This window comes from Rhinoderma darwinii, chromosome 3, assembly GCF_050947455.1.
Source record: "Rhinoderma darwinii isolate aRhiDar2 chromosome 3, aRhiDar2.hap1, whole genome shotgun sequence".
Classification (NCBI taxonomy): Eukaryota; Metazoa; Chordata; class Amphibia; order Anura; family Rhinodermatidae; genus Rhinoderma; species Rhinoderma darwinii.
Window position 1 is genome coordinate 220,195,536 of NC_134689.1, and position 25,043 is coordinate 220,220,578.

At 42.9% G+C, this 25,043-nt stretch overlaps 1 protein-coding gene across 2 annotated transcripts in view; it reads right to left on the minus strand.

The window, feature by feature from the left end:
- The window catches only part of MCM10 (minichromosome maintenance 10 replication initiation factor), a 52,019-nt gene that overhangs the window by 22,190 nt on the left and 4,786 nt on the right, over window positions 1–25,043 (minus strand). For both annotated transcript variants that reach the window (XM_075857410.1, XM_075857409.1), the window contains exons 5-13: window positions 24,269–24,412; window positions 23,571–23,727; window positions 23,255–23,420; window positions 22,934–23,101; window positions 19,952–20,068; window positions 18,744–18,940; window positions 8,717–8,817; window positions 2,045–2,158; window positions 1,459–1,567 (exon numbers count right to left, since the gene is read on the minus strand). In XM_075857410.1, the coding sequence (XP_075713525.1) occupies window positions 1,459–1,567; window positions 2,045–2,158; window positions 8,717–8,817; window positions 18,744–18,940; window positions 19,952–20,068; window positions 22,934–23,101; window positions 23,255–23,420; window positions 23,571–23,727; window positions 24,269–24,412 (1,273 nt within the window). The remainder of the gene's footprint in view (window positions 1–1,458; window positions 1,568–2,044; window positions 2,159–8,716; window positions 8,818–18,743; window positions 18,941–19,951; window positions 20,069–22,933; window positions 23,102–23,254; window positions 23,421–23,570; window positions 23,728–24,268; window positions 24,413–25,043) is intronic.

The window sequence follows — 25,043 nt, forward strand, 5'->3', positions numbered from 1 at the left end:
ATGCTCCAAATTGTTTTTCCCCATGGAATAACTATTTTACTAAAACAGACATGTCAGGAGGTGACAGATACCCCATTAAAGTGTATTCCCATCTTGGACTTTTATGGCATATACACAAGATATCTCTACACCTATCTCTTGAATACATTCCTTCTGCAGTTGGGCTCCGAACTCTGAGTTAGGCCTTATTCACACGAACGTGTCCGTTTTGCGCACGCAAAATGCAGCGTTTTGCAAAAGTTCAGTGTGGCATCTGTATATGGTGCGCGGCTGCGTGATTTTCGCGCAGTCTGCATCATTATGACACTCTGTTTTTATGATACGAAACAGTAATGAAGGAAGGGCTTTTAGGTTTCCCTTCTTTAACTGTAGCGCAAATCAAACGCGTCACCCTGAAGTGCTTCCGTGTGCCGCGCGCGATTTGCATGCACCCATTGACTTCAATGGGTGTGTGCTGCGCGAAACACGGGCAAGTATAGGACATGTCGTGAGTTTTACGCAGCAGACATACGCTGCGTGAAAATCACGACCTGTCAGAATGGCCCCATTGACTTACACAAGTCCATGCGACATGCCGATTTCCACGCGCGTAGCACGGATGTAATACACATTCGTGTGAATAAGGCCTTATAAAAGGTGGCTGGGTTTTCCAGAAATAGCTGAGCGCGTTTTGCCAAGCTGTTTCCGGAACTCCCATAAAAGTGAATGGGAGTTCTGGAAACCGCGTAACACAGCGAGCTATGCCAATTCCATAGCTCTCGAGTACCAGAGACAGCGCAGCTTGCTGTGCTACATTGTTTCTGTAACTCCGATTCACATTTTTGGAAGCTCCGAGCAAAACATGCTCGGCTGTTTGCGGAAAACCCGGCCTCCTAGTCACACTGTGGCCGTAAACCCATTAATAATTGCAGAAGCTAGGAAGTGGATCAGCGGGCCCCATTCTAGAGACTGATGAATGAATCCCACCTCTGTGACCAGCACATTTATGGCATATCCTGAATACCCTTTAAACATCATAAAATGATAATGTACAGAACTCTATCAGCAATACATTACAGTGCGCATGTACGCTGCCAATTCATAATTTTCATCCAGTAGAACAACTCAAATACAGTAATATTATTGCAGAGTCCTGATAAATTAAATGTCCTGCTACCAATGCTACACCCACTATGCAAAATTAAAGCATTAAGAACTTGTGCTTACATATCTTCAAAAAGCTGACCAAATATTAAACCTATACAACTAAAGGAGATTTTTGAAGATATTGCAGGAAAGTGGCTTGAGGTGATCATTTCAGGTAAGACCATACTGCAAAGATCTGTACATCATTTCATAACAATTTAATATTCTAATCTGGTTTGTAATCCGATTCACTTTTTTAATGCATGTGTTCCAATGTCGGTGTGTGCGTATGTTAAGTAAAGCAATAACAAGCGTGGTTGTGGAAAGGAATACCTTTTTTGGTTTGCCTCTGTCCTTTTCTTTCTTGCATCTAACATCTGTTGTTTCTGCTGTTTCAAGAGTTCGGACGCAGATATAGATTGAAAAGGCGAACCAGCCTTAGCTGAAATATAACAAGATATATTAAAGGGAATCGGTCATCTGCCTTATGCTGCCTCCACTGAGAGCAGCAAAATGTCGTTTCATACACGACGATTTCAACGGTCTGTCACTTATGTGAACCCTTTTATGAGAACTTATATTCAGTGTCTGGGCTCCCTATGCACAGTAATAGAGACTTGTCAATTATCAGAATTTGGACAGAGTTAATGGACAGTGGGCAGAGCTATTGGCAGCTCATTAATATGCTGGACTCCTTTCTGACGGCGCTGCCTAGGCTTTGAATGTTCTCATAAAAAGGTTAACATTAGCACATAAGTGAAAGCTGAAAGTGTGTCTGTCACTGCATTAATACTGCCCTCAGTAAGGGCAGCATAAATGTAGATGACAGGTTCCCTTTAAGGCTGGACAATTTAATTTCCAATTGAAAAGGAAAAGAACTATAGAAGGATAAACAAAAATGGTTTACATGAAAACGTACCTTGTGCACTTGCACCAGACAAATGTTTCTTTAAATTAAGTGCCCCTGGAGTTGGCACAGTTAACAGCTCTTTAAACTCGTCTGAACACTGTACAGTGGCTTTCCTAGCAGCAGCTGCAAAATAAGAAATTGACCATTCACTACTGACTGCAGATGGGAAGGGGGTGAATTTAGAAGGTTGCATGGTCAACCGCCTAAACCATATTTCATCGCAATCACTAAATGCTTAACCCCTTCCCATACCACACATTTATGGCACTAGGGATGCACGATGCATCGAAACTTCGATACTGTTGCAATGCCGTGCACCCTCAAACGTGTCGATACCGTGTTTTCTTGTGTTTCGATACTAAGCTGTGGCGCCGCACAGATTAGCATTGTAACACATGAATATATAAGAGGGGGGGCTGCGGCTGTGTGACACATCCATTGCCCCGCTCCTGAGTCCTGACCAGTGCGCGCCGTCTGCATGAGTTGACGCGTCCAGCGCTGCACTAATGAGCGGCGGCACTGAAGACAGAACATGGCGGGCGCACTGCAAAAAAACCCCCATGTCCTGTCTTCAGTGCCTGCGCTCATTAGTGCAGTGTCTGCCGCATCACCTCAAGCTGACCACGTGCGCAATTGTTGTCAGCAGCGGGGCAATGGCTGTATTACACAGCTGCAGCCCTGCTCTAACGGCGGAGATGAGTGAAACCCCCTCATCTCCACCGCTATACCCCTGAATGCTGCGATCAAAACTGACAGCAGCATTCAAGGGGAAAATGAGAAGGGGGATGCCCCTTAGATCGAGTCACAGTGAATCCCTGTGACGCGATTGAGGGACATATCATATATGGACAGACAGCCCAGGGGGGTCTTACCAGATTTCCTGTTACGGCATACTTCGGGATGTCCTAACAACTGCCTGTGTACTATCAGTACACAGGCTAATGTACTGGCATATAGATATAAGCAAGTACATTGAAGTTTAAAAATAAAAAAAGTAAAAACAAAAAAGTAATATTACAATTTTTTTACAATAAACATTCAAATAAGTCTCAATACATAAAATATACACATTCGGTATCTGCGCACCCGTAATAATCTGAACACATTTTTTTTTGCATCATTTATAATATGTACGCTAAAAAAAAAAGAAAAAAAAAAAAGGGCTTTTCTTTTATTAACGCAAGGCACGAGGTGTGATGCATTTAACCTCCATGTGCCTCACATTAGTAGTAATTAAATGCACCTTACACATTAACCCAATGTTGTCAATGACTGGGAAACACGATGGGGTTAATTACTATTGATGTGAGGCACATTCAAAATCCATCACACCACGTGCCTCAACAGAAAATGGAAGAACTTAAGTTTTTTTTAGTACGGTTGGCAAAGTATCGTTTTGGTATCGAAAAATCGCAATACTACACAAAGTATCGGTATCGAAGTCTACATTCTGGTATCGGGACAACCCTATACGGCACTGGCAGAATGTACTTCCCACACAGCGCCCTAGATGTATGGTGCAGGCTCAGGAGAAGTCAATAGCGACCAGAGCACCTAAGTGGCTTTACGGTGCGAATGGGCTTCTGCTGTAAAATCGGTGCCCCTGCAATGCGATTGCTAACAAGGACCCGAGGTAGTGCCTAATACAGAAGTAGTGCAGTTTACCATATAGATTATAAAAAACAAACAAGAAAACAAAAAAACATTGCCACTAACCTGTCAAACGTCTCTCATTGAGTTTGGGGACACTGAGGACCATGGGCATAATCTGCTGCCACTAGGAGGCACACGTCCTCTTTTCTCGCTTATGTCATTGGGGACACAGAAAACCATGGGAAATCCAAAAGCAGTCTACAAGGGAGGGCAAAACACAGAACACAACCAGTGCAGAACCTTGCGACTGAGCGCAGCATCCGAGGATGCAAAAATGTACTCCCTATAGAACCTGGTAAAGGTGTGACGAGAACACCAGGTAACAGCTTTCCACACCTGTGTAACAGAGACCTGATGGCAAACCACCCACGGAGCCACCACTGCTCTGTTGGAGTGAGAAGTAACTCGGAAAGAAGAAGACTTCAATATGCCTCACCAATGGCGAACGGGTGATTGTAGTCTTTGATGTCGTCAATCCCTTATCGGGACCGTCCAGGATGACCGAGTCAGATAAGAGCATTCTCTAGGTTAAGAAGGCAAATAGAAGGGAGAACAATATCCCCATTCCCGTAGAAAGAGGATAGAACCTTCGGCAGGAAGTAGGGAACGGGACGAAGGACAGTCATATCCTAGTGAGGCACCACAAAAGAAGAACGGAAAAATACAGCTGCCAATTCAAACTCTTTCTGATGGAGGTGATAGCCACCACAGAAGCCACCTTTTCAGAAAGAAGATAGAGGGGGGTGGTGACGACGACACTTCATGTAGAGGCTAAAAAGGAGGTGATTGCATGGCATCAAGAACCAAGAAGAAAACCCACAGGGTAGTAGGGAGAAGGTAAAGAGTCACCGCATGGACAACTTCCAGAGGGGAGGTGCGAAAATCAGGCTTTTAGGCTAAAAAGGGAGCCGAAAGGGTATGGAGAGGGCGGACAACTGCTCTTTTGGGGAGCCAAGACCAAACTTCAGAGCCTGGATAGAGAAACCCGAAGAGGGGGGAGGTGCCAATCCTCGCACCAACGGAAAAAGGACTTCCAGGTGCTGTGATAAATCCTAGCTAAGGATTGTTTCCTGGCTATCAGCACAGTCCTGATAATCCAGTCAGAGAAACCACAAGACTTTAAAGATCGCGGTTGCAACAGCCACGCCATCAAACTTAGCGACTCTAAATACCGGTGGAAAACTGGACCCTGATAGAGAACACAATTGAGAGGCAAAAGCCACAGGATGTTGGCCAGAAAGGAAATTACACTGGCGTACCGCAGCAGACTAGGCAGGTGGCACCAGGATGGTCGGTACGCCTTATGCTTTGATTTGCCTGAGCACACTGAGGGTCATGCGTCCAAGCCACTAACGGAGGAAACTTGCTGTTGAATCTGGGAGCCATTAGATCTACATCTGGAGTTCCCCACTGTACACACTGCTGGTCGAAATTGTTCAGATGAAGAGACCACTCCTCTGGATATAAAAGTATTCTGTAGGAAATCCGCCATCCAGTTTTCTACTCAATAGGTGGACCGCTGAAAGGGCAGGTGGGATCCAGACTGACTCCACCATCACTGCTGTACTGTGTGTCGCGCCCTGATGATTCAAGTAGGAAACTACCATGGAATTGTCCGACTGGATCCGAATCTGTCGCCCCACTATCAAGGGAGTCCAGTGCATAAGAGACAGGTAAACCACTAATAATAATTCCAGTACGTTGATTGCCTGAGTAGGAGGCGGCCTTCCCTATGTCGTCCAGGAAGGGAATGACAGAGGATGGGACCACCGAGGAGCAGTCGCCAGGCAGAAGGGACAGCCAGAAACGGGTAGTGGCGGGAATGGAACACGAAACTGGAGAAGCACCAATGGGCCAGGGATACAGATATGGAGGTAGGCATCTGATGTCCACCGAGAAAAAAAAAAAATGTGCCTTGTTACATAGAAGCCATCACTGTCCTGCCCAGGATGGAACGGAAAGACGTGTCCTTTTTGAGAAGCAGATATTGGAGTAAAAGCCTTGAAACCTGTACTCCTGAGGAATGGGGATGATTACTCCATACCTAAATATAAAAACAAAACAAAAAAACAGGGGGTATGAAAATAAATTATTTTGCAGCCGGAAGAAACAACTTCAGAAACACATGCATCCGAGTCGTGGAAGTGTCCTGGAAGAGAAGAAGCCTGCCCCCCACCTGAGCAGAGGAAGCCTGTCGGGAAAAGCTGTACCTGTCTGAACTGGCTTTGAAGGGCTGAGGACGTGGAGGCAAATGAGTGCTTTTACCAACAATTTAGTCCAAGCGTGGATCAGAGGTGGGAGCCAGAGAAAGTAGGCCTCTGATCCTTTTACTGCATAAGAACGTTAATGAGCCAGCTTTCCCAAGTCCTCCTGAGAAGCTCCAGATTTACCCTGACAGAGGCAGCATGCCCATTCCGTGACAACCTCGCTGACCCAGGCAGTTGCGAAGACAGGCCTGATGGCTGAACCCCTTGCCCCAAAGGCAGACTTGGCAGATACTAGGCGACGATCCATAGGGTCACGAAAAATTGGCGTCTGCCATAGGGGTAGTGGTAGCTTTGGCCAGACGAGAGACCAGGCGTTCTACCTTGGGAGAAGCATACCATTTGGACAGGAGATACATTTGGAGTAGAAGAAATGCCTGTCAGGGTGCTTCCATTCTCCATAGGTCACGTCACCAAAATCAGAATGCTTAGGGAAGACTTTGGGGGATCGTTTAGTCCTAAAGGAGAAACCTTCCTATCTAGTGGAGGTTCCTGGATCCTCGATGTGGAGTGATTCCTGGAACGCTATAATGAGTTGGCCCACAATGGAAGTCATTTTGCAGATAGGTTCTGGATAAAAGGTCTAAATCAGAGACTTCCCCATCAGAAAGGTCCTCGCCCTGTGGGGGAAAGGCATCCAAGCAGAACTCTGGAGGAGGCAAAGTGAAGATGCAGACGACACAGTGGACATAGGGAGTATCTGTTCTACACTTTTTGGACGGCCTGCAGCGAGGTTCCCAAATTGCAGGGAAATATTGGTTAGCTAGGCGGCCCAGGATGCCCATCATGGATTGAAAGCACTTAAAGGGAACCGGTCACCAGCATTTCACCTATTAAATCAGCAATACCTGGTGGTAGTGGGTGAAAAATCATTTCAATAAAACCTATAATAGTCTTCGTCGGCTCAGTAGCTTTAGTATTCAGTTTAGTGTTCCCACACCGTATGCTAATGAGCATAAGAGAGTCATATCTTCGTTTGAAAAAAAGAGTCATATCTTCATTCCTCAAGTCTTTCAGTTTACCCCGCCTCCTTACTTTTGATTGACAGCTCCTCGCCTTAACTCCGCACACAAAATCCTGCGGTTGTGTATTGATGTCCTCTTCTGGTGTGTGCGCACAAAGGGACACCGGATTATTACTATAAAAAGCGCAAAATGTTTGTAGACAGTTATTTAGTCGGAGGAGTTTAGGAAAGGGGATAACGGCAATGAACTTTTGACAGCAGCGGCCAGTGAGATATAAGTAAAGTTCAATAGGTGAAATGCTGGTGACAGGTTCCCTTTACTAAAGATCAGGTACAGCTAGAGACCGCGTGCCTAGTCTGACACAGCGTGGTCAAATCGCAGTTGCCGGTTCAGTAGGAGGTGGGGCCACGGATAGTCGTCATGGGGCCAGAAAAGCAGGACAGAGGGGATTAGATCGGCCGAATTGAAATTTAGTGCTGCACTTAGAGCAAGTATAAACAATGGCTACTGAGACGGAGTGGACTGACATATCAAGATGATCTGTTGGAAGAAAAAAGGGTAAACTGCAAGCAACCAAAATATATCACCTATTAAAAAAAAATAAAAAAAAAATAAAAGGGGTGAATATGAGGTTCCTAAACGCCTTTAGAAAAAATAAATGGCAGAAGTAGTACAACTGAGCTCGCAATATATAGAGGAATATAGGAGAAAAAGAAGAATCTAGGCCCAAGCTGCAAAGTCCTTTAGCAACATGCAGAAACTGGTGACCAGGAGGCTGAAGTGGTGCGTCCCATTATGGAGGAACTGGAAGAGTAAGAAGATGGCTCCCAATGTGGAGAATAAAGCCCCTCTCCCAGTGACTATAGTGCTACTGATGAGAGCCAGAGAAAGCCTGCACTAATAGGAGGAATAGGGGAGAGAAACCTTAGAGAACACAGAAACAAGATGGAGGGGAGTGGAGGACGAGTAAGAGGAAATACCCGACTTGCTCCTTTTCAACTCAGCTCCCATGGAGAAGCAGCAAGGTCATCCATTCAGGTTGTTCATGGGAAAACCTGGGAGAAGGGGGAGCAGACCGGAAAGTCAAGTTACCCCATGGCTGGATGGCAACAAAGGAGCTAGGGTGTGCTGTTCCTCCAAGAAAACAAAGCAGAAAGGGAAAATCGTGTGATAAATCAACAGTGGTTGCATTCCTCACTAGCGGACAACACTGAGATAATCAGTTACTGTCAGTGTCGGCATAGGCTGTGTAGGAGAAGATTTGTCTGTGTCCACCTCCTAGTGACAGAAGATTGTGGGTACATGCTTCTGTGTACCCCAATGACACAAGCAGATAGTCTCCATAGAAGAGGTTTAGTGATGGAATAAATAAAATAAAAAAGCAGTTGTGGCAGCAACCATAAGGACCCATACTATATTTATCCCACACGGTGAACGTTGTAAAAACAAAAAAAATATTACAAATATATAAATATCTATATCTCTCTATAAAATAAAAAGTTAAATCAGTAACTCCTATGTATTCCCAAACGGTACCAAACTATCTATATAAATAAAAATGTAAGTGTTTTTATTGTGCAAAATAAGTCTGTTTTTTTCCCCTACCCACAAACATTTTTTTTAGAAGGGTTATTTTATACATCATATGTACCCCAACAAAATGGTTGCCATTAAAAAATACAATTCACCCTGCAAACCAACAAGTCCTCAAAATGCTACGAAAAAAACCCCCAAAAATAATGTGTTTCGAAACGCATTGATGAATCAAAGAACTGCTGCTTCCTTAAGGCGGTAAATACCTATTTTCTTTCTTGCTTCCAGTGCAATGGCGTCTGCTCCTCTTACCACCATATTGGAAAGTGTTGTCTGGACAGTTTTCTTTGGTACTGAAGCTGCTGCACTGTATAAATACACAACCGTTGAGAACCGTTTACATTGCATCACTGCAATGAATTATATTAATCTCTTGAGGACTGAGCCGGTTTTGACCTTAAGGATTTTTTGTAAATCAGATGTGTTACTTTATGTGGTAGTAACTTGGGAATGTGGTCGATAAATTCAGTATTTATTTGTGAAAAACACCAAGATTGAGAACATTTGCGGTTTTCTACATTTAACTGCATCTGCTTGTAAAACATATAGTAATACCACACAAAATACTTACTAGTTAACATTTCCCATACGTCTACTTTATGTTTCCATCATTTTTTTAATGTCCTTTTATTTTTCTAGGACCTTACAACTTAGCAGCAATTTCTCACATGTTCAAAAAAATGTCAAAAGGCTATTTTTTTTATTTTTTTAGGGACCAGTTCAGTTCGAGAGTGACTGAGGGCCTTAATATTAGAAAGACCCCATAAATCACCCCTCCAAGTATTCAAAACAGCATTCAGAAAGTTTCTTAACCCTTTAAGCATTCCACAGGAATTAAAGCAAAGTAGGAGGTGAAATTGACAAAAAAATTTTGCCGAAATTAATTTGTAATACAATTTTTCGGTAGCATAGAAGGTTTTACCAGAGAAACGCAACTCAATATTTAAATAGAAATATGTGGCCCTAGTGCGGTAATGGACTGAAACACCGGCCTCAGACGCAAAGGAGCACCTAGTGGATTTTGGGGCCTCCTTTTTTTAGAATATATTTTAGGCACCATGTCAAGTTTGAAGAGGTTTGTGGTGCTAAAACAGTGGAAACCGTCCAAAAGTGACCCCATTTTGGAAACTAAACCCCCAAGGAAAGTATCTAGTGGTATAGTTAGCATCTTGACCCCGCAGGTTTTTTTACCAAATTTATTGGAATGTCTGAAAATAAAAATATACCTCTTTTCTGAAAAAACGTATTTTAAAATTTTACAAGGAAGAATAAAAAAGCACCCTAAAGTGTGTAAAGCAAATTCTCCCGATTATGTCAATACCCCCATATGTGGTAAACTGCTGTTTAGACCAAAGGCAGGGCTCAGAAGGGGTAGGAGCGCCATTTGGATTTTGAAACGCAGATTTTACTGGAATGATTTTTGGTGCCATGTCGTGTTTGCAATGCCCTGTAGGGACCAAAACAGTGGAAGTCCTCCGAAAGTTACCCTATTTTGGAAACTACAGCTCTCAAAGAATTGTTCCAGGGGGAATAGTTAGGGCTTAAAGGGGAAGGATCGCTATTTAGCTTTTAGAGCTCAAATTTAGCTGCAATGGCTTTTGTGTGTCATGTCGTATTTGCACAGCCCCAGAGGGATGAAAACAATGTAAACTCCCCAAAAGTACACCCCTTGGGGAATCTATCTAGGTGTATAGTGAGAATTTAGATTCCACAGGTCTTTTGTAGAGTTTATTAGAATTAGGCCGTAAAAATGAATATCAAAAAATGTTTCCACTAAAATGTTTGATAAGAGGGGCGTGGCTTAGCGGCATATGTGAGCGGACGCAGGAACCGGAGCTCCCGCTGCCGATATCCTGGTACATATCCTGTGGCTGAATTATCCTAACGGAGACATACCTGTGCGGAGAGGGGAGAAGGAGGAGAATCTGTGGACACGACTTTGGAGCTGTTGGAGGCTGTAATGACCCGTTCCAGAAAGTCTAAGGCGGCAGAGGAAGGTGAGCTGCGCTTACAAGATGGCGCCGACACGTGCATGATGGCAGAGAGCAGGGACTTGAGAGGGGCGGCGGCATCCCGGCTGGAGCGTTTTGCCAGAAAGATGCCCATGAAGGCAGCTGCTGATGGAGAGATGTCAGACGGAGGGAAAAAGCAGACAGGCCACTCAGGGTCTAGGTATGAACCGCTGAGGGCACAGATGGAGTCAGAGGAGGAAGAGAATGGAGAAGATGCTGCAGGCAGCTCAGGAGGAGGGCTGGATCGAGGCTCGCATAGCTTGAATAAGCCGGGACCCACGCTGGCGGATGTTTTTTCGGCGGTGAGCCTGTGTAATTCCACGCTAGCTAAACTTACCTGCCAGGTGGGCGGAATTAAGGAGGATATCTCCATCATACGTCACGATTTACAGAAAGTTTCGGAACGAACAACAGCGGTGGAAGGCAGGGTCAGCGAATTGGAAGACAGAATGCTGCCCATGAGGAGGGATGTAAATGCGGTAGCTGTGGATGTTAATTACCTGTTATCTAAAGCTGATGATCTGGAAAATCGCCTACGTCGAAACAATGTGAGGATGGTGGGGATTCCTGAAAAAGTAGAAGGGTCCAACCCGGATTCATTTTTTGAAAAATGGCTATTGGAGGTGTTTGGTAAGGAGTCGCTGACCCCACTGTTTGCGGTGGAAAGAGCCCATAGAGTACCAACTCGCCCTGGCCCACCTGGACGGCCGCCAAGGCCTGTGTTGGTAAAGTTGCTTCATTATAAAGACAGAGATTTAATTCTTCGGCAAGCCCGGGAAAAGCAAGATATACGGGTGAATGGTGTGAAAGTGTCATTTTACCAAGATTTTTCTGCAGAGGTTCAGAAAAGAAGGATGCAATTTATGGATATTAAACGACGACTGAGGAATCTGCGTGTTCAATATTCAATGCTGTACCCGGCGAAGCTTCGGGTTGCGGCGCTGGGATCCGTACAATTTTTTGAGAACTCAAAAGATGCGCTGAGATGGCTGGATAGTCACGAAGATCGCCTTCGTCAAGATCGAGGGGAAGATGCGGCGTGATCATCAGGTGGAGGGCTGAAAGGGGGACTCTGATTTTTATGAAAAAAAACAGAAGGATGAGCTGCGCAGAGGAATAAGGCACTGTTTTCTGCATTTATTTGTTGTTCTAATGTGGGTCTGCAGTTTATATGTCTATAATGGTGAGAGGAGGAGACAGAGATGTCAGTTTAATTGAAGCATCAGGTATTTGAGTCACAGAAATGCTATATGTCTATTGTGGTAAGGTGGCGGGAGTTTTGAGGTTCTTAAGTTTATATTGCGGGAAGAGATGTATTTCTGCAATGTGAATGGGAAGCTGAATAGTCACATTGGTGGAGGTTTCTTCGCCAGCCCGGGCCCTCTTTGGAGGGTAAGTTTATGTAAAGTTGGGTGGGTTAGGGAAGTGGGTGGAGGGGGGAAAATGTTTTGGAGGGAAAGGGAGTTTGAAATGCAGTATGCTCTGATTAACACTGGATTCAACGGTAATTGCCACTGTCAGTTAAAAGAAATGGCTAGATGGGGGGTAGGGTAAATCTTTTGTCATGGAATGTGAGAGGTATGGGGGAGGCAACAAAACGGCGAGCTATATTCGATTTCCTGAAAGGACAGTCTGCTGGAGTGATGGGACTACAGGAAACGCATCTTACCGCTGATACTGTGCAACAGGCACATAGGGCTTGGATTAGGCACAGCTTCCTCTCCTTTCACTCCACATACTCGAGGGGGGTTAGTCTCCTGGTTCATAGGGATGTACCTTTTTGCTGTTTGGCTTCCTTTAGAGATGGAGAGGGCAGATATGTAGGGGTACATTGTAAACTGTTTAATTGGGAATGTATAATTGTGGTACTGTATGTACCTCCCCCATATTCTGTGGTTCCAATAAGAGAAGTGTTGGAGAGGTTGGCTAGTTGGCCTATGGTTCCGACTATACTAATGGGAGATTTCAACAACGTAATGGATAAAAGGTGTGATAAATTTCCAAAAGGGGGGGGGGGGTAGGAGAGGCTGCTCTGACGCGGTTTGGGAAATACATGACGGAGGTTGGATATACAGATATTTGGCGGGCAAAATGGCCCTCTACTACGCAATATTCGTGTGTCATCTACTTATGGGTCATTATCCAGAATAGATCTGATGTTTAGTAACGGGTTAGGGATTGAGGGGGTGGAAGGGGTGGAATATCTACCAAGGTCATTGTCTGATCACTCCCCGATGATACTGAAGGTTCGAACCAGCCCACAGATGGGGGGGCTAAGACTGCACTGGAGGCTAAATCCGTTCTGGATACACCTAGTGGGGGAGGAGATAATAAATACGAGCCTGCAGGAGTACTTTGAGTTTAATAAAGGTACGGTTCCTATAGATATCCTATGGGACGCTATGAAAGCAAATATAAGGGGGGTGTATATTCGGGAGATCACGATCATAAAGAATAAATCAAGACAGGTGGGAGAACATCTGAGGGAAAGGGTGACGTTAACTGAGGAGAATCATATTGCTAATAGTACAGTAGAAACTTTGGCCCAGTGGAAGGTCGCCCAAAAACTACTAAAGGAACATCAGCTGGAACAAGCAGCTAATAAAAGGTTGTTTTTGCAACAAAAATACTATGAGGAGGGAGAAATGACGGGTAGATTGTTGGCAAATATGGCTAGGCCTCAGAGGGAGGGTGCGTTCATCCACCAATTGCAGGATAAAGACGGGACACTGGTGGGAGAAACAGGGGATATACTGGGAGTGTTGAAGTCCTTTTATACTGAGCTGTATCGCACGAGGGTAGATTATCCAGAAGATCTTCTGACAGACTATTTGGCGGAAATGACGTGGGTTACTCTGGGGGAGGAGGAGAGAGAGTGGCTTGAGGAGCCAATTACTTTGGAGGAACTGCAGGAAGCGGTGAGTTCTATGGCAAATGAAAAGGCTCCAGGGATGGATGGAATACCCACTGAGCTGTACAAAACATATGGGGGGGAGCTTCTGCCAGAGTTGTTGGAGGTGTTCCAAGATAGTTTTACCAGGGGGCGATTACCGCAGACTATGTACGAAGCAGCAATAGTGGTCATTCCCAAGGAGGGGAAAGATCGAACAAAGCCAGATTCCTATAGACCAATATCCCTGCTGCCCGCTGATGTTAAAATTCTGGCAAAGGCTCTGGCTAACAGGGTGACAAGAGTGGTAACTAAAGTAGTGGGCCCGGATCAGTCGGGATTCATGCCATCAAGATCTACAGCGATTAATATACGGAGATTATTCTTGAATTTGCAGACAGATGCTGCAGATACGCAGTGTAGAGCAGTGCTGTCCTTAGACGCTGCCAAGGCATTTGACAGCGTGGAATGGGGGTATCTGTGGGCTGTTTTGGAGCGGTTTGGTTTTGGGAGAAATTTTATAACATGGGTAAAATTGTTGTATAAGGAACCGGTGGCTAGAATCAGAGCCAATGGAAGGATGTCAGACTCTTTTAGATTAGGGAGGGGGACACGTCAGGGATGTCCACTTTCCCCGTTACTATTCGCTATAGCGATCGAACCTCTGGCAAACATAGTAAGGCAACATCCGGGTATAGAAGGGTTTCGATGTGGGGACCTGGAGGAACGCATTGCACTATATGCGGATGATATTTTGCTATTCCTGGGAGAGATAGATCGATCACTGCCTATGATAATGACCGTATTGGAACGGTTTGGTAAATTTTCAGGGTTGCAAATTAATTGGAGTAAGTCGGCATTATTGCCACTCAAGTCATTAGAGGGGCCACTGCAGGGGGGGGGGAATTGATATACCTTGTGTTAAGGAATTTAAATATCTGGGGATTAAGGTCTCGGCGAGGGTGCAGGATTTTGTCGCACTGAATGTAAAACCATTACTGGACAAACTAAAAGAAAAGACTAGAATATGGCTAGGACTACCACTTTCAGCGCTAGGAAGAGCAAACCTGATTAAAATGATTCTGATGCCTCAGGTTCTTTATGTTGTGCATAATGCCCCAGTGTGGTTGCCTAAGTACTGGTTCAGGAGAATACATAATCTGTTTAGGGACTTGGTGTGGAAAAGGGGGATCCCCAGGATTAAATTGGAAAAACTACAATTACCAACAGACCAGGGAGGATTGGCTATTCCAAATGCGTGGATATATTATCTAGCAGCCCAAGTGCAACACTTTAAAGGTTGGAAGAATAGGGAAGAGTGGGACTCTAGTGGGAAACTGGTGTATTATTTGAGTCAATGCACGGATATACTAGAGGCCATGGAGTCTCATAAATTGCGGAGGGAGGCGAAAGGGAAACCAACCTTGCTATTGATACATAGGATCTGGTGGGAATGCAAGAAAATATTGGGCGTTACAGGGTGCTCCAACTATATGCCTCTATGGGACAATCCATACCTATGGGAATTTAGTATCTTGGCTGGCTTCCAGGAATGGGAACAAGCAGGGGTCAGATATGTATACCAGTTGTATGAGGGAGGAAGTCTCAAATTGTTCTCACAATTGCAGGAGGAGTTTGGGCTCCCACATCGGATGTTCTATCAGTATCTCCAGTTGCGTCATGCAGCACAGGCCCAGGGTAGGTCGGTGGACTTGAGCTGCTCCACTATGGGAGCGATGGAACAGGTATTGGGGGCAAAGGACACTAAGGGGATTATCTCTGTGATATATAGTACATTACTTTCCAAATTCCTTGGAGATCCGATGGGGGAGATCAGACGCAAATGGGAAGAAGATGTGGGGACTATAACAGATGAAGAGTGGGAGGAGATACTCGAATCGCCCAAAATGCTGTCCATTAATGTAGCACATAGGCGGTCACAACTTTTTCTCCTGCATAGGGTGTATAGGACACCTAAGGTGTTATGGCAAATGCGGCTTAGGCCAACGAAGGAGTGTCCCAGGTGTTCGTTTGATGGGGCAGACATAAAGCATATGTTCTGGGACTGTCCGATGCTGAATGACTACTGGAAGGAGGTTGGAGGCATGGTAGCGAGAGTATATGGGAGGGATTTCCCGTTGGAACCTAAGATCTTTATGTTGGGTTGCATGGGGGAGGAGGGAGGAAATGGGGCTGAATTACTGGCTATTAAAAAAGTTTTATACCATGCTAGGAAGCTGATAGCAAAATATTGGCTGAACACGGATCCCCCGGAGGTGTCTGAACTGGTAGGATATGTTAATCACACGGTGTCGTTAGAACATCGGATATATCTGAAACGTGGGGCAATGCACAAATATGATAAACAATGGGGAAAGTGGATACATAACTATGGTACGGCAGGGAGGTAGGAGGCAGATTGAGGGGACATGATCAGGAGATCGCTTATGAATATATTAGTATGATGCGGGAGAGAAAATGTACGAGCCAGGGAAAGGAGATACTGCGGGGGGGGGGGGGGGAGTTTGGTTGCAGGGAAGGGGGAGTTATGTTAAATGTAACTGAATATTCTGTACAAAACTGAAAATGTATTGATTGTTGGAATTGACTAGATATACATGAGATTTATAATGTATGTTGTACTATCAATAAAAACTGGTTTGATTTAAAAAAAAAAATGTTTGATAAGATCGCCGAGTGTCTGTTTCTCCGATGGCAGCCGGGGGCCTAATAAAGGCCCCCAGGTCTGCTTGTAGCAAATGCCTGCTAGGTCATGCCAGAGGCATGACCTAGCAGATGCCTGTCCGTTTAAAACGGACAGGCATAATACACTGCAATACAGAAGTATTGCAGTGTATTATAATAGCGATCGCAGAATCGCATATTAAAGTCCCCTAGTGAGGGCCCTGCTCTAACGGGCGAGATCAATATCCGGATCGATCAGTCTCGCTTAACCCTTCAGATGCGGCGCTCAATAGCAAGCGCTGCATCAAAGTGGCTTTGGAGAGAGGGAGGGAGCTCCCTCTCATCCCACCAGCACCGTGTGTGTGATCGCAGGGTGTCTGTGCCTATGGCAGCCGTGGGGCCTAATAAAGGCCCCCAGGTCTGCCCTAGTTAATGCCAGAGGCATGGCCTAGCAGATGCCGGTCCATTTTACACAGACAGGCACTAATACACTGCAATACAGAAGTATTGCAGTGTATTATAATAGCGATCGCAGAATCGCATATTAAAGTCCCCTAGTGGGACTAGTAAAAAAAAAAAAAAAGTTTAATAAAGTTAATAAAAAAAAAAAAAAAATGTCGCATCTATTCAAAAATGGTACCAATAAAAACGACAAGTCTTCCCGCAAAAAAAAAGCCCTAACACAACCGTATCGGCGAAAAAATAAAAACGTTACGGCTCTTCAAATATGGAGACACAAAAACAACTAATTTTGAAAAAAAAAGTGTTTACTGTGTAAAAGTAGTAAAACATACAAAAACTATACAAATTTGGTATCGTTGCAATCATAACCCGCTGAATAAAGTTAGTGTTATTTATAGTACACGGTAAACGGCGTAGATTTAGGACGCAAAAAAAAAGAGTGGCGAAATGTCAGATTTTTTTCTATTCCCCCCCAAAAAAAGTTAATCGATAATATGTACCTCAAAATGGTGCTATTAAAAAAAATACAACTTGTCCCGCAAAAAACAAGACCTTATACAGCTATGTCGACGCAAAAATAAAAAAAGTTATAGCTCTTGGAATGCGACGATGGAAAAACTTAATAGCTTGGTCATTAACGTCTAAAATAGGCTGGTCATTAAGGGGTTAAAAGTTAATATGCAATTTAAACTGCAAGGTGAACACCGTAAAAAAAAACCTGCAAAAAAAACATGGCGAAATTGCAATTTTTTCCCATTGCCCCCCAAAAAAGTCATAATAAAAATCAATAAGTCTCATGCACCCCAAAACAGAACCAATCAAAACTACATCTCGTCCCGCAAAAAAAAAGCCCAAAAAAATCACTACATTGATGGAAAAATAATAAAAATTACTGCTCTTGGAAAGCAACGATGCAAAAACAAATAATTTTAGTTCAAAAGTGTTTTTATTGTGCAAAAGTCGTAAAACATAAAAAACCTACAAAATACATATTTGGTATCGTCGTAATCGTACCGACCCATAGAACAAAGGTAACATGTTATTTATGCGACACAGTGAACGGCGTCAATTTAAAACGCATAGAACAATGGTGGAATTTCAGGTTTTTTTTTTATAATCCCCCCCAAAAAAGTTAATAAAAAAAAAATATGTACCCTAAAATGGTGCTATTAAAAAGTACAACGAATCCCGCAAAAAACAAATCCTCATACAGCTATGTCGACGGAAAAATAAAAAAATAAAAAGTTATAGCTCTTTGAATGAGACTATAGAAAAACAAATTGGAAAAAAAAAAAAAGAAAAAAAAAAAAAAAAAAAAAAAAAAAAAAAGAGTGACATAACTGGTATCGACGCGTCCGTAATACTCTGAGATATTAAAATATATAACTATTTAGTCCGGACGAGGAACAACGTGAAAAATAAAACGCCAGAATTGCTGTTTTGGTCACTTCGCCTCCCATTAAAAAAAAAAAAAAAAAAAAAAAAAAAAAGAAGGTCTCATGTATCCCAAACTGGTATCAATAGAAACTACAGCTCGTCCTGCAAAAAATAAGCCCTCATACCATAAAAAAAGTTATGGTTCTTAGAATATGGCGACAAAAACGGAACATTAACAATCAGTTTTTGCAAAAAAAAAAAAAAAACAAACCATAACACTACACAAGTTTGGTATTACTGTAATCGTATTGACCCGCAGAATAAAAGTTAACATGCAGTTTTTACTGCACAGTGAACGCCATAAAAACAAAACCCCCCAAAAGATTGAGGAATCAATGTCTTTTTTCCCCATTCCACAAAATATATTTTTTTTCAGTTTCCCACTACATTATATGGTATAATAAATGGTGTCGTGAAAATCTACAACTCTTCCTGCAAAGAACAAGCCCTCATACGGCAAGATTGATGGAAAAATAAAAAAATTTTAATTATGGCTTTTGGAAAGTGGGGAGGAAAAAAAACGAAAAACTGAAAATCTGAAAAATGGCTGTGGCAGGAAAGGGTTAAACAAAACAACATGTTTGACAAATCTTCAGAAGTGACAGAAATACCAAATACCGCAGCGACAAAACATAATCCTTAGGTAAAGAACTATCCTCCTTCTCATGACATGCTTTACAAGCAAAAATAGTTGACCTTTTAGCATATAGAAGTCATGGGTGTTCAGATAAGAAACGCTGTACTTACATGGTCGCGGCATATGCCATAGAGGATACACCTCCATAGTGGAAACCATCCTGGCACAGTCTCTCTTTCAAGCCGCTTCCCCCCCTTGCCATCTTCTTAGGAACATGACCAGAATAGCTGGACTGCAGATCTGCTCGTTTGGCGCTCACCTTCTTGTACTGGGCTTGTACGTGATACTGACAGTATTCACAATCACTCTTTTACAAAAAAAAAAAAAAGTCAAACCTTTAAAGGGAATGTGTTCTAGCAAAACATGTTTTGTTTTTTTTTGTTAAACATTTAGTGTGTAGGGGATTAAACATTGTTCTAATTTTTTTATTTTTTTCACTTGTCAGGAAATATTATAAATTGGATTCAATTTATAATATTTCCCAGCACTGGTCACTAGATGGAGCAATTCCCAAAATTGCAGCATTGCATGTGGTAAAGCAACCACATTGCTTTATGCTGCAAAATTGGGGAAAAAATCCCTCGCTCTAGTGAGCTCTCAGAATCCCCCCTCCTTTATCCTGGCTATTGCCGGGAGAAACGAGGGGTTTGAACGGTCTAACCTCCTACACTGTGTGTCGCCATTTTTTGAGCTAACACACAGTGTAGTAGGTTTACATACACTAGTAAACACACACTGAAACACGAACATACATAGAAATCACTTACCTGCTCCAGTCGCCGCCGCTCCCTCCGGTCCGTCCGCTGCTCCATGTGCACAAGTCCGGAAGCCGCGACCGGAAGTAGTAATCTTACTGTCCGGCCGCGACTTCCGGTCCACAGGAAAATGGCGCCGGACGGCGCGCATTTCAAATTGGACTGTGTGGGAGCGGCGCATGCGCCGTTCCCACACACACGGCGTACACCATAGTGGATGGAATGGGCCCCGTTCGCATTCCCTATGGGACTGGAGCTGCCGTATTCCATGTCTGTATGTGTCGTTAATCGACACACACAGAAATGGAAAAAAATAAATGGCAGCCCTCATAGGGAAGAAAAAGTGTAAAAATAGAAAAAAGTAACACACAAATAAATATAAACGTTTTTAATAAAACCCTAACATAAAACTGATATATAAAAAAAAAAAAATTGGTGACACTGTTCCTTTAATAACCGTCTTAAAACATACAGAAGTAAAATCTACCCCATGGCAGATACAAATACGCAGTTTAACATTTTATTCAAGAGAGGTGTTCAATACGTGAAAATAGTTCACTGACCAAGTTAACCATTTGAGTGCATGGATCTCCATTTTTCTTGCGAGCTTTACATGTTCCCAAATCCATTGCTTCTCCCATTAGTAAAATCTTTTGTGCATTGTCGACTGACAGGCACACCTATTCAATGAGTGGATGAAGATTAACAGAAATTGTAGATAAAACACAAGGGATTTTATTTTTAACATTTATAACTTTCTAGATCTCTGCTTAGTATCGTTGAATAAAAATATTCTTGCTTCTATATAGGAGGTGGAAACTCTTGGCAACTGAAACAGTATATATAAAAAAACATTTCAGAACTTCATTATATAGCGATTAAACTGGAAAACCCTTCTAATAATGCAGTAAGAGAGATATTTATGTCTATGTAAAGGACCAAGACGTGTACATATTACACTAGGATGTGAAATTTAGGTAGAGACACGACTGGGGTCCTAAAAGGCTATTGACACCTTTGAACTCTTTTTTTATTGTACCAATAAGACAAAAGGAAAGAGCAGCCCAGCGCCAGCCACGGGGTCACCCAGAGTTCCGGCCTGCTCCAATCTATCCAGAATGTTCTCCTGATTCCAAGTGGAGCCAAAACTAAAAAGGATGAATGTGTGAGTATAATGGAAGGAGGCAAACATATCCCTTTCCCTGCCCTCAGAATTTTTCCAGAGTCTTCTTATAAGGCAGGCCCCCCTCTTCATCGACCTCTCACACGTGGCTTAGTGTTCACTTCTACAGCCTAGTAACTCAAAAGCTCCAGGTTCAGTCTCCACCACTATTTTCTGGTCAGCTTGCCTTTAGCACTCTCTTTCTTCTGTGGTTTGTCCTCCACTATTCTATATATCGCTGGGTCCTCTGCCCCTTCATCTTGCCTCCCGTGGCACCCTCCCTCCTCGCCAGGCACTCCACTGTCCCTACTCTCCTTACTCTTTTACTTAGTCCAGTAGAAGTCTGCAGCAGAAGTTCCTGTGCGATCACTGAGTACTATGGACACAAAGGAGACATACTACCCCCTTCTATAGGGGGAGTACTTGTGTCATCGCAGAGTAACATGACCAGGGAGCCACAGTAGCCTCTTTTACAGACATGTTCTTGTGTCTTTACAGGCTGCTAAGAATTCCAGGGAGCCACTTTACCCCCTTCTATAGGTAGGGCACATGTGCCATTGCAGATTACACTTTTCATCCTAGACATGTAACTACTAGATATGTCAGAACCTAGAGGCGAGTCTAAGTAGCCACATTTTTTGCTTGCACTAGGTGCAACACTGATATTGAGCAGTTATTCTGACCCCCTCTGCCATGATGCCTGGCTCTGAAGCAGTCATTCAAAGCCCTACCTTCCAACGCCTGAACTTTCTGAGCAGGAATAGGCACACTCATTGTCTGGCTGTGACTGATCGACCTAGGTCTCCCAGTCCACATTGGGCCTTCTGGGCCACCTAGCCAACCAACGTTCCACAAACAGTTCTACCGAACCCTGCAATTCTGCCAACGGTTTTTGGCGTGCGCTCTAAATATGTTAACTTCATTGTTGGGTTGGTAAGATGACATGAACACCAAATTTCTATTTTTTGTTTTAGGTTTTAGTTTTATTGCTGAAAAAAGGAAGTCTTCTAGAAAAAGATACTAGTTTTTCTGTGAGCTTGTAGTTTTTTTTTTGCATCATTTGAGGGTAAATATAAATTTATGGTTTGACAAATAAATAACGTTATGAATGGAAATGTTGTAACTAGATATAGGTGGATCATATACAACCGATAGTGGGTATAAAAACAACATGACGGATTAGACACGCTGTCCCTTCCTCTGTGGCTCTAGCACATATCCTTATTGTTTTGCGTACATTTAAATGCATTTATTAAGCAGCGCACATTTGTATTGAAAAAAAATACTTTAATAATGTACCATAAAAACCCACATGGACATGAATAAAACAAGGAATGCAAAAACCCTCGCAGGTTTGAAATGGAGTGAGAACGCGGAAGCAGTGATGAAGCCCCCGTCACAAAGCCTCGGTAAAACGCGCGTCAGGTCAGCAGTGGTGGTCCGGTCTTTGTCTCGCATTCGTTACCTCTATCTATAGGTGTATGTATACGTTCCATGTTTATACTATAGCAATTGCATTGTGCATGTATTAATTACTGCTCACCATTAACCTGTGCATGTAAACTGTATACATCCTGTTCAGTCTACTCATTATTCTATTTGATGTAGCACCGACTCTGTAAACATCTGATCTTCCACTGCTTCTGACTCCATTTCAAACCTGCGAGGGTTTTTGCATTCCTTCTTTTATTCATGTCTGTGTGTGTTTTTATGGTACATTAATAAAAGTATTTTTTCAATACTTGGTCGTGATCTTTTCTGTGTTGATTTATAAAATATGGTCACGAGGACCACGTTATTATATGGGGCTGCTGCTTGGATTTTCTGATCTCTCTAGATGTTGTTGACGTTTACACCATCTAGGCCCCCACCTTACAATTAGCCACTTTTATACGGTCAATGGATCAGCGTCACTGTTTTTACTTGTAAAGTGCCACATAGACATTTAGTACAGCCTTCTCCCATAGACTGCGTGACTAAAGAAACATGGCCAAAGATGGGGGCGCATGTGTCCCAACAAGTTTAAGCGGTCTAAAAGAAAATCACTGTGCATGGTAAACTAGCGAATACGCCGTGTTGTACAGTGTTTTTTAATGGAGGCTGCTAATGGAGAGGTATTTGACCCGACACATCCATCAGCGGCCACGTTTAAGACAGGAGAATCGCTCAGTCTATTGAGTAGACTGTAATAAACGAGGGGGCAGCACTTTACAAATGGAAATATTGGTGCTGATCTGCTAACAGTATATTAGTAAGTGGCTTTTATTCTATTTCCTGTAAATTTGGGAAAATAGTCATAAAATGTCCAACCCCTTTAAGATTATTAAAGTCATAGGAAATTATGAGCATTCAATGGGAAATAGTTGCAGAAATTGTAACTCACATCATCAGAACCCTCTTTTGGCTTCATTGGGTTGGCATTTAGGATACCAATAACAGTTCCTTGGTCTGTTTTCCAGTGTTCTGTGTGTACATCACCAAACAAAAACAAAGACACACATGCATCCAGATTCTTTAAGTCATTCAGTCTCCAAATACTAAACGTTTTGCCCTAGGGGAAACAAAATATTAATATAGGGCACCAAATATGTACCACCACCACAGTGGAATAAGTTATATACAATTTTATCTAAAACATTAACACTATCAAGTAAAGAGGAAGCAGACATTCCATTTCAAATCTAAGTAAACCAACCACACTTACATTATTGGAGCTTTGTGGAGTCATCTTCTTTACAATTACACCAAAGGTCACCCAATCTTGATCCTCAAGCTTTTCTGTAGCAATTTTGTTCTTCAGCTGAAACAGTCGAATCAGCTTCCTCCCGCCCATTTTCCTTTCCATTTCAGAGGATGAAACCCTCGGTTTTCTTTAAATCAAAGCAAAGAAATAAAATAAATATTAATTCATCCACTCTAAAGCAAAAGTTTCTTTTTTGGCCCATATGACAATATGTAACATAAAGTAACATGTAATCCCCAAGAAAGAAACCTTGCGTCAATATCCAAACAAACGATACCTGAGCCGTAGACCAGAGAACCTCTCAACAGAACCTTGCTGATCAGGCGGGAATGCACCGGAATTCACCAGTGATGTAGAGACTGGGCTTGGCTTTGACCGTTTTACTGCCTGGGATGAAATACTGGGAATTTGTTTTAGAGGTGGACTTTTATTTTCTGAAAAAGAACAAAAAAAATAAAAAAAAATAAAAAAAAAAGTTAGTGAGAACTAGCAGAATCTTTTTATCCTATTTTTATAGAAAGTACATTCACACAAAATTAAAGCGTGTGCTCATCAGACAACACACTGCTGCTCTGGACCGAGACTGCATTCGAAAGGAGACTTTTGCTATTAGACTATTAGATAAAGTTACTGACCAGGTTTAACATTTACAGGTTTGTAGGCAAATCAGCTTTTAAAATGTAACTAAATGTTTGACAAACTTCTGACATGTCATGGTGACATGTCAGAAGTTTTGATGGGTGGGGGTCTTCGTGCTCGGACCCCAACCAATCGCTAAAATGAAGCGGCAAAAGAACACGGGTGAGCACTCAGCCACTTAGTTTCTGTTCGGTTTTTCCTGGAAATCAATGCATCGGAGTACGGGCTCAAACTTCTGACATGTCAGAAGTTTGTCGGATGTTTAGCAACCCTTTAAACAATTATGTACCGAGTTTTGTTAATAAACCAGCCTTTATCAGATGTTTTTTGCTTTACCCGACATGTGCAGCTTTCTCTTAGCAGCTTCCTGGAGTTTTCCATTTGACGTCTGTGGGCTCTCCAGCTGAGCTGCAAAAGCACTGGATTCATGCAATAGTGGGACGTTCCTCTCCTTTAAAGGACTGTATTGTGACTTTATTGCTAAAGGCAAAGAGAAGATGCAGAAAACTATTTAAAAAAGGGGTTGTCTGCTTTTTTTACATTTTATTTTTATTAAAAGGGTTCCCCAAAAATAAGCTGATCACAGGTTATCCCACTGCTGGGAACCAAGTGTCCACAGGTAGTCTGATGACAAACACTTTAATAGTAAATTGGGAGGGAACTGTACAGTAGAAAGATAGAAAAAGCAGTTACAAATAGTGTTTAAGGCTTCGTTCACATCTGCGTCAGTATTTCGTCCATGGGTTCTGTCAGAGCTTTCCATCAGGGGAACCCATGAATGGAAACCATAGCTTTCCATTTGCATTACCGTTGATTTCAGTTGTAACGCTTCCGTCTTTAATTGTTTCTGGTACGTAAGGCTTCCGTTTTTTTGGTGGAATCAATAGTGTAGTCGACTGCGCTATTGATTCCACCAAAAAAACTGAAACCTTACAAAACAGAGACAAACGGAAACCACTAGCAACGGAAGTGTTACCATTGAAATCAATTGTAATGTAAACGGAAAGCTATGATTTCCATTTGGCTTCCGTTCATGGGTTCCCGACGGAAACGTCTGACGGAACCCATGAACAGGACCCCGACGCAGATGTGAACAAAGACTTAGTCTCTG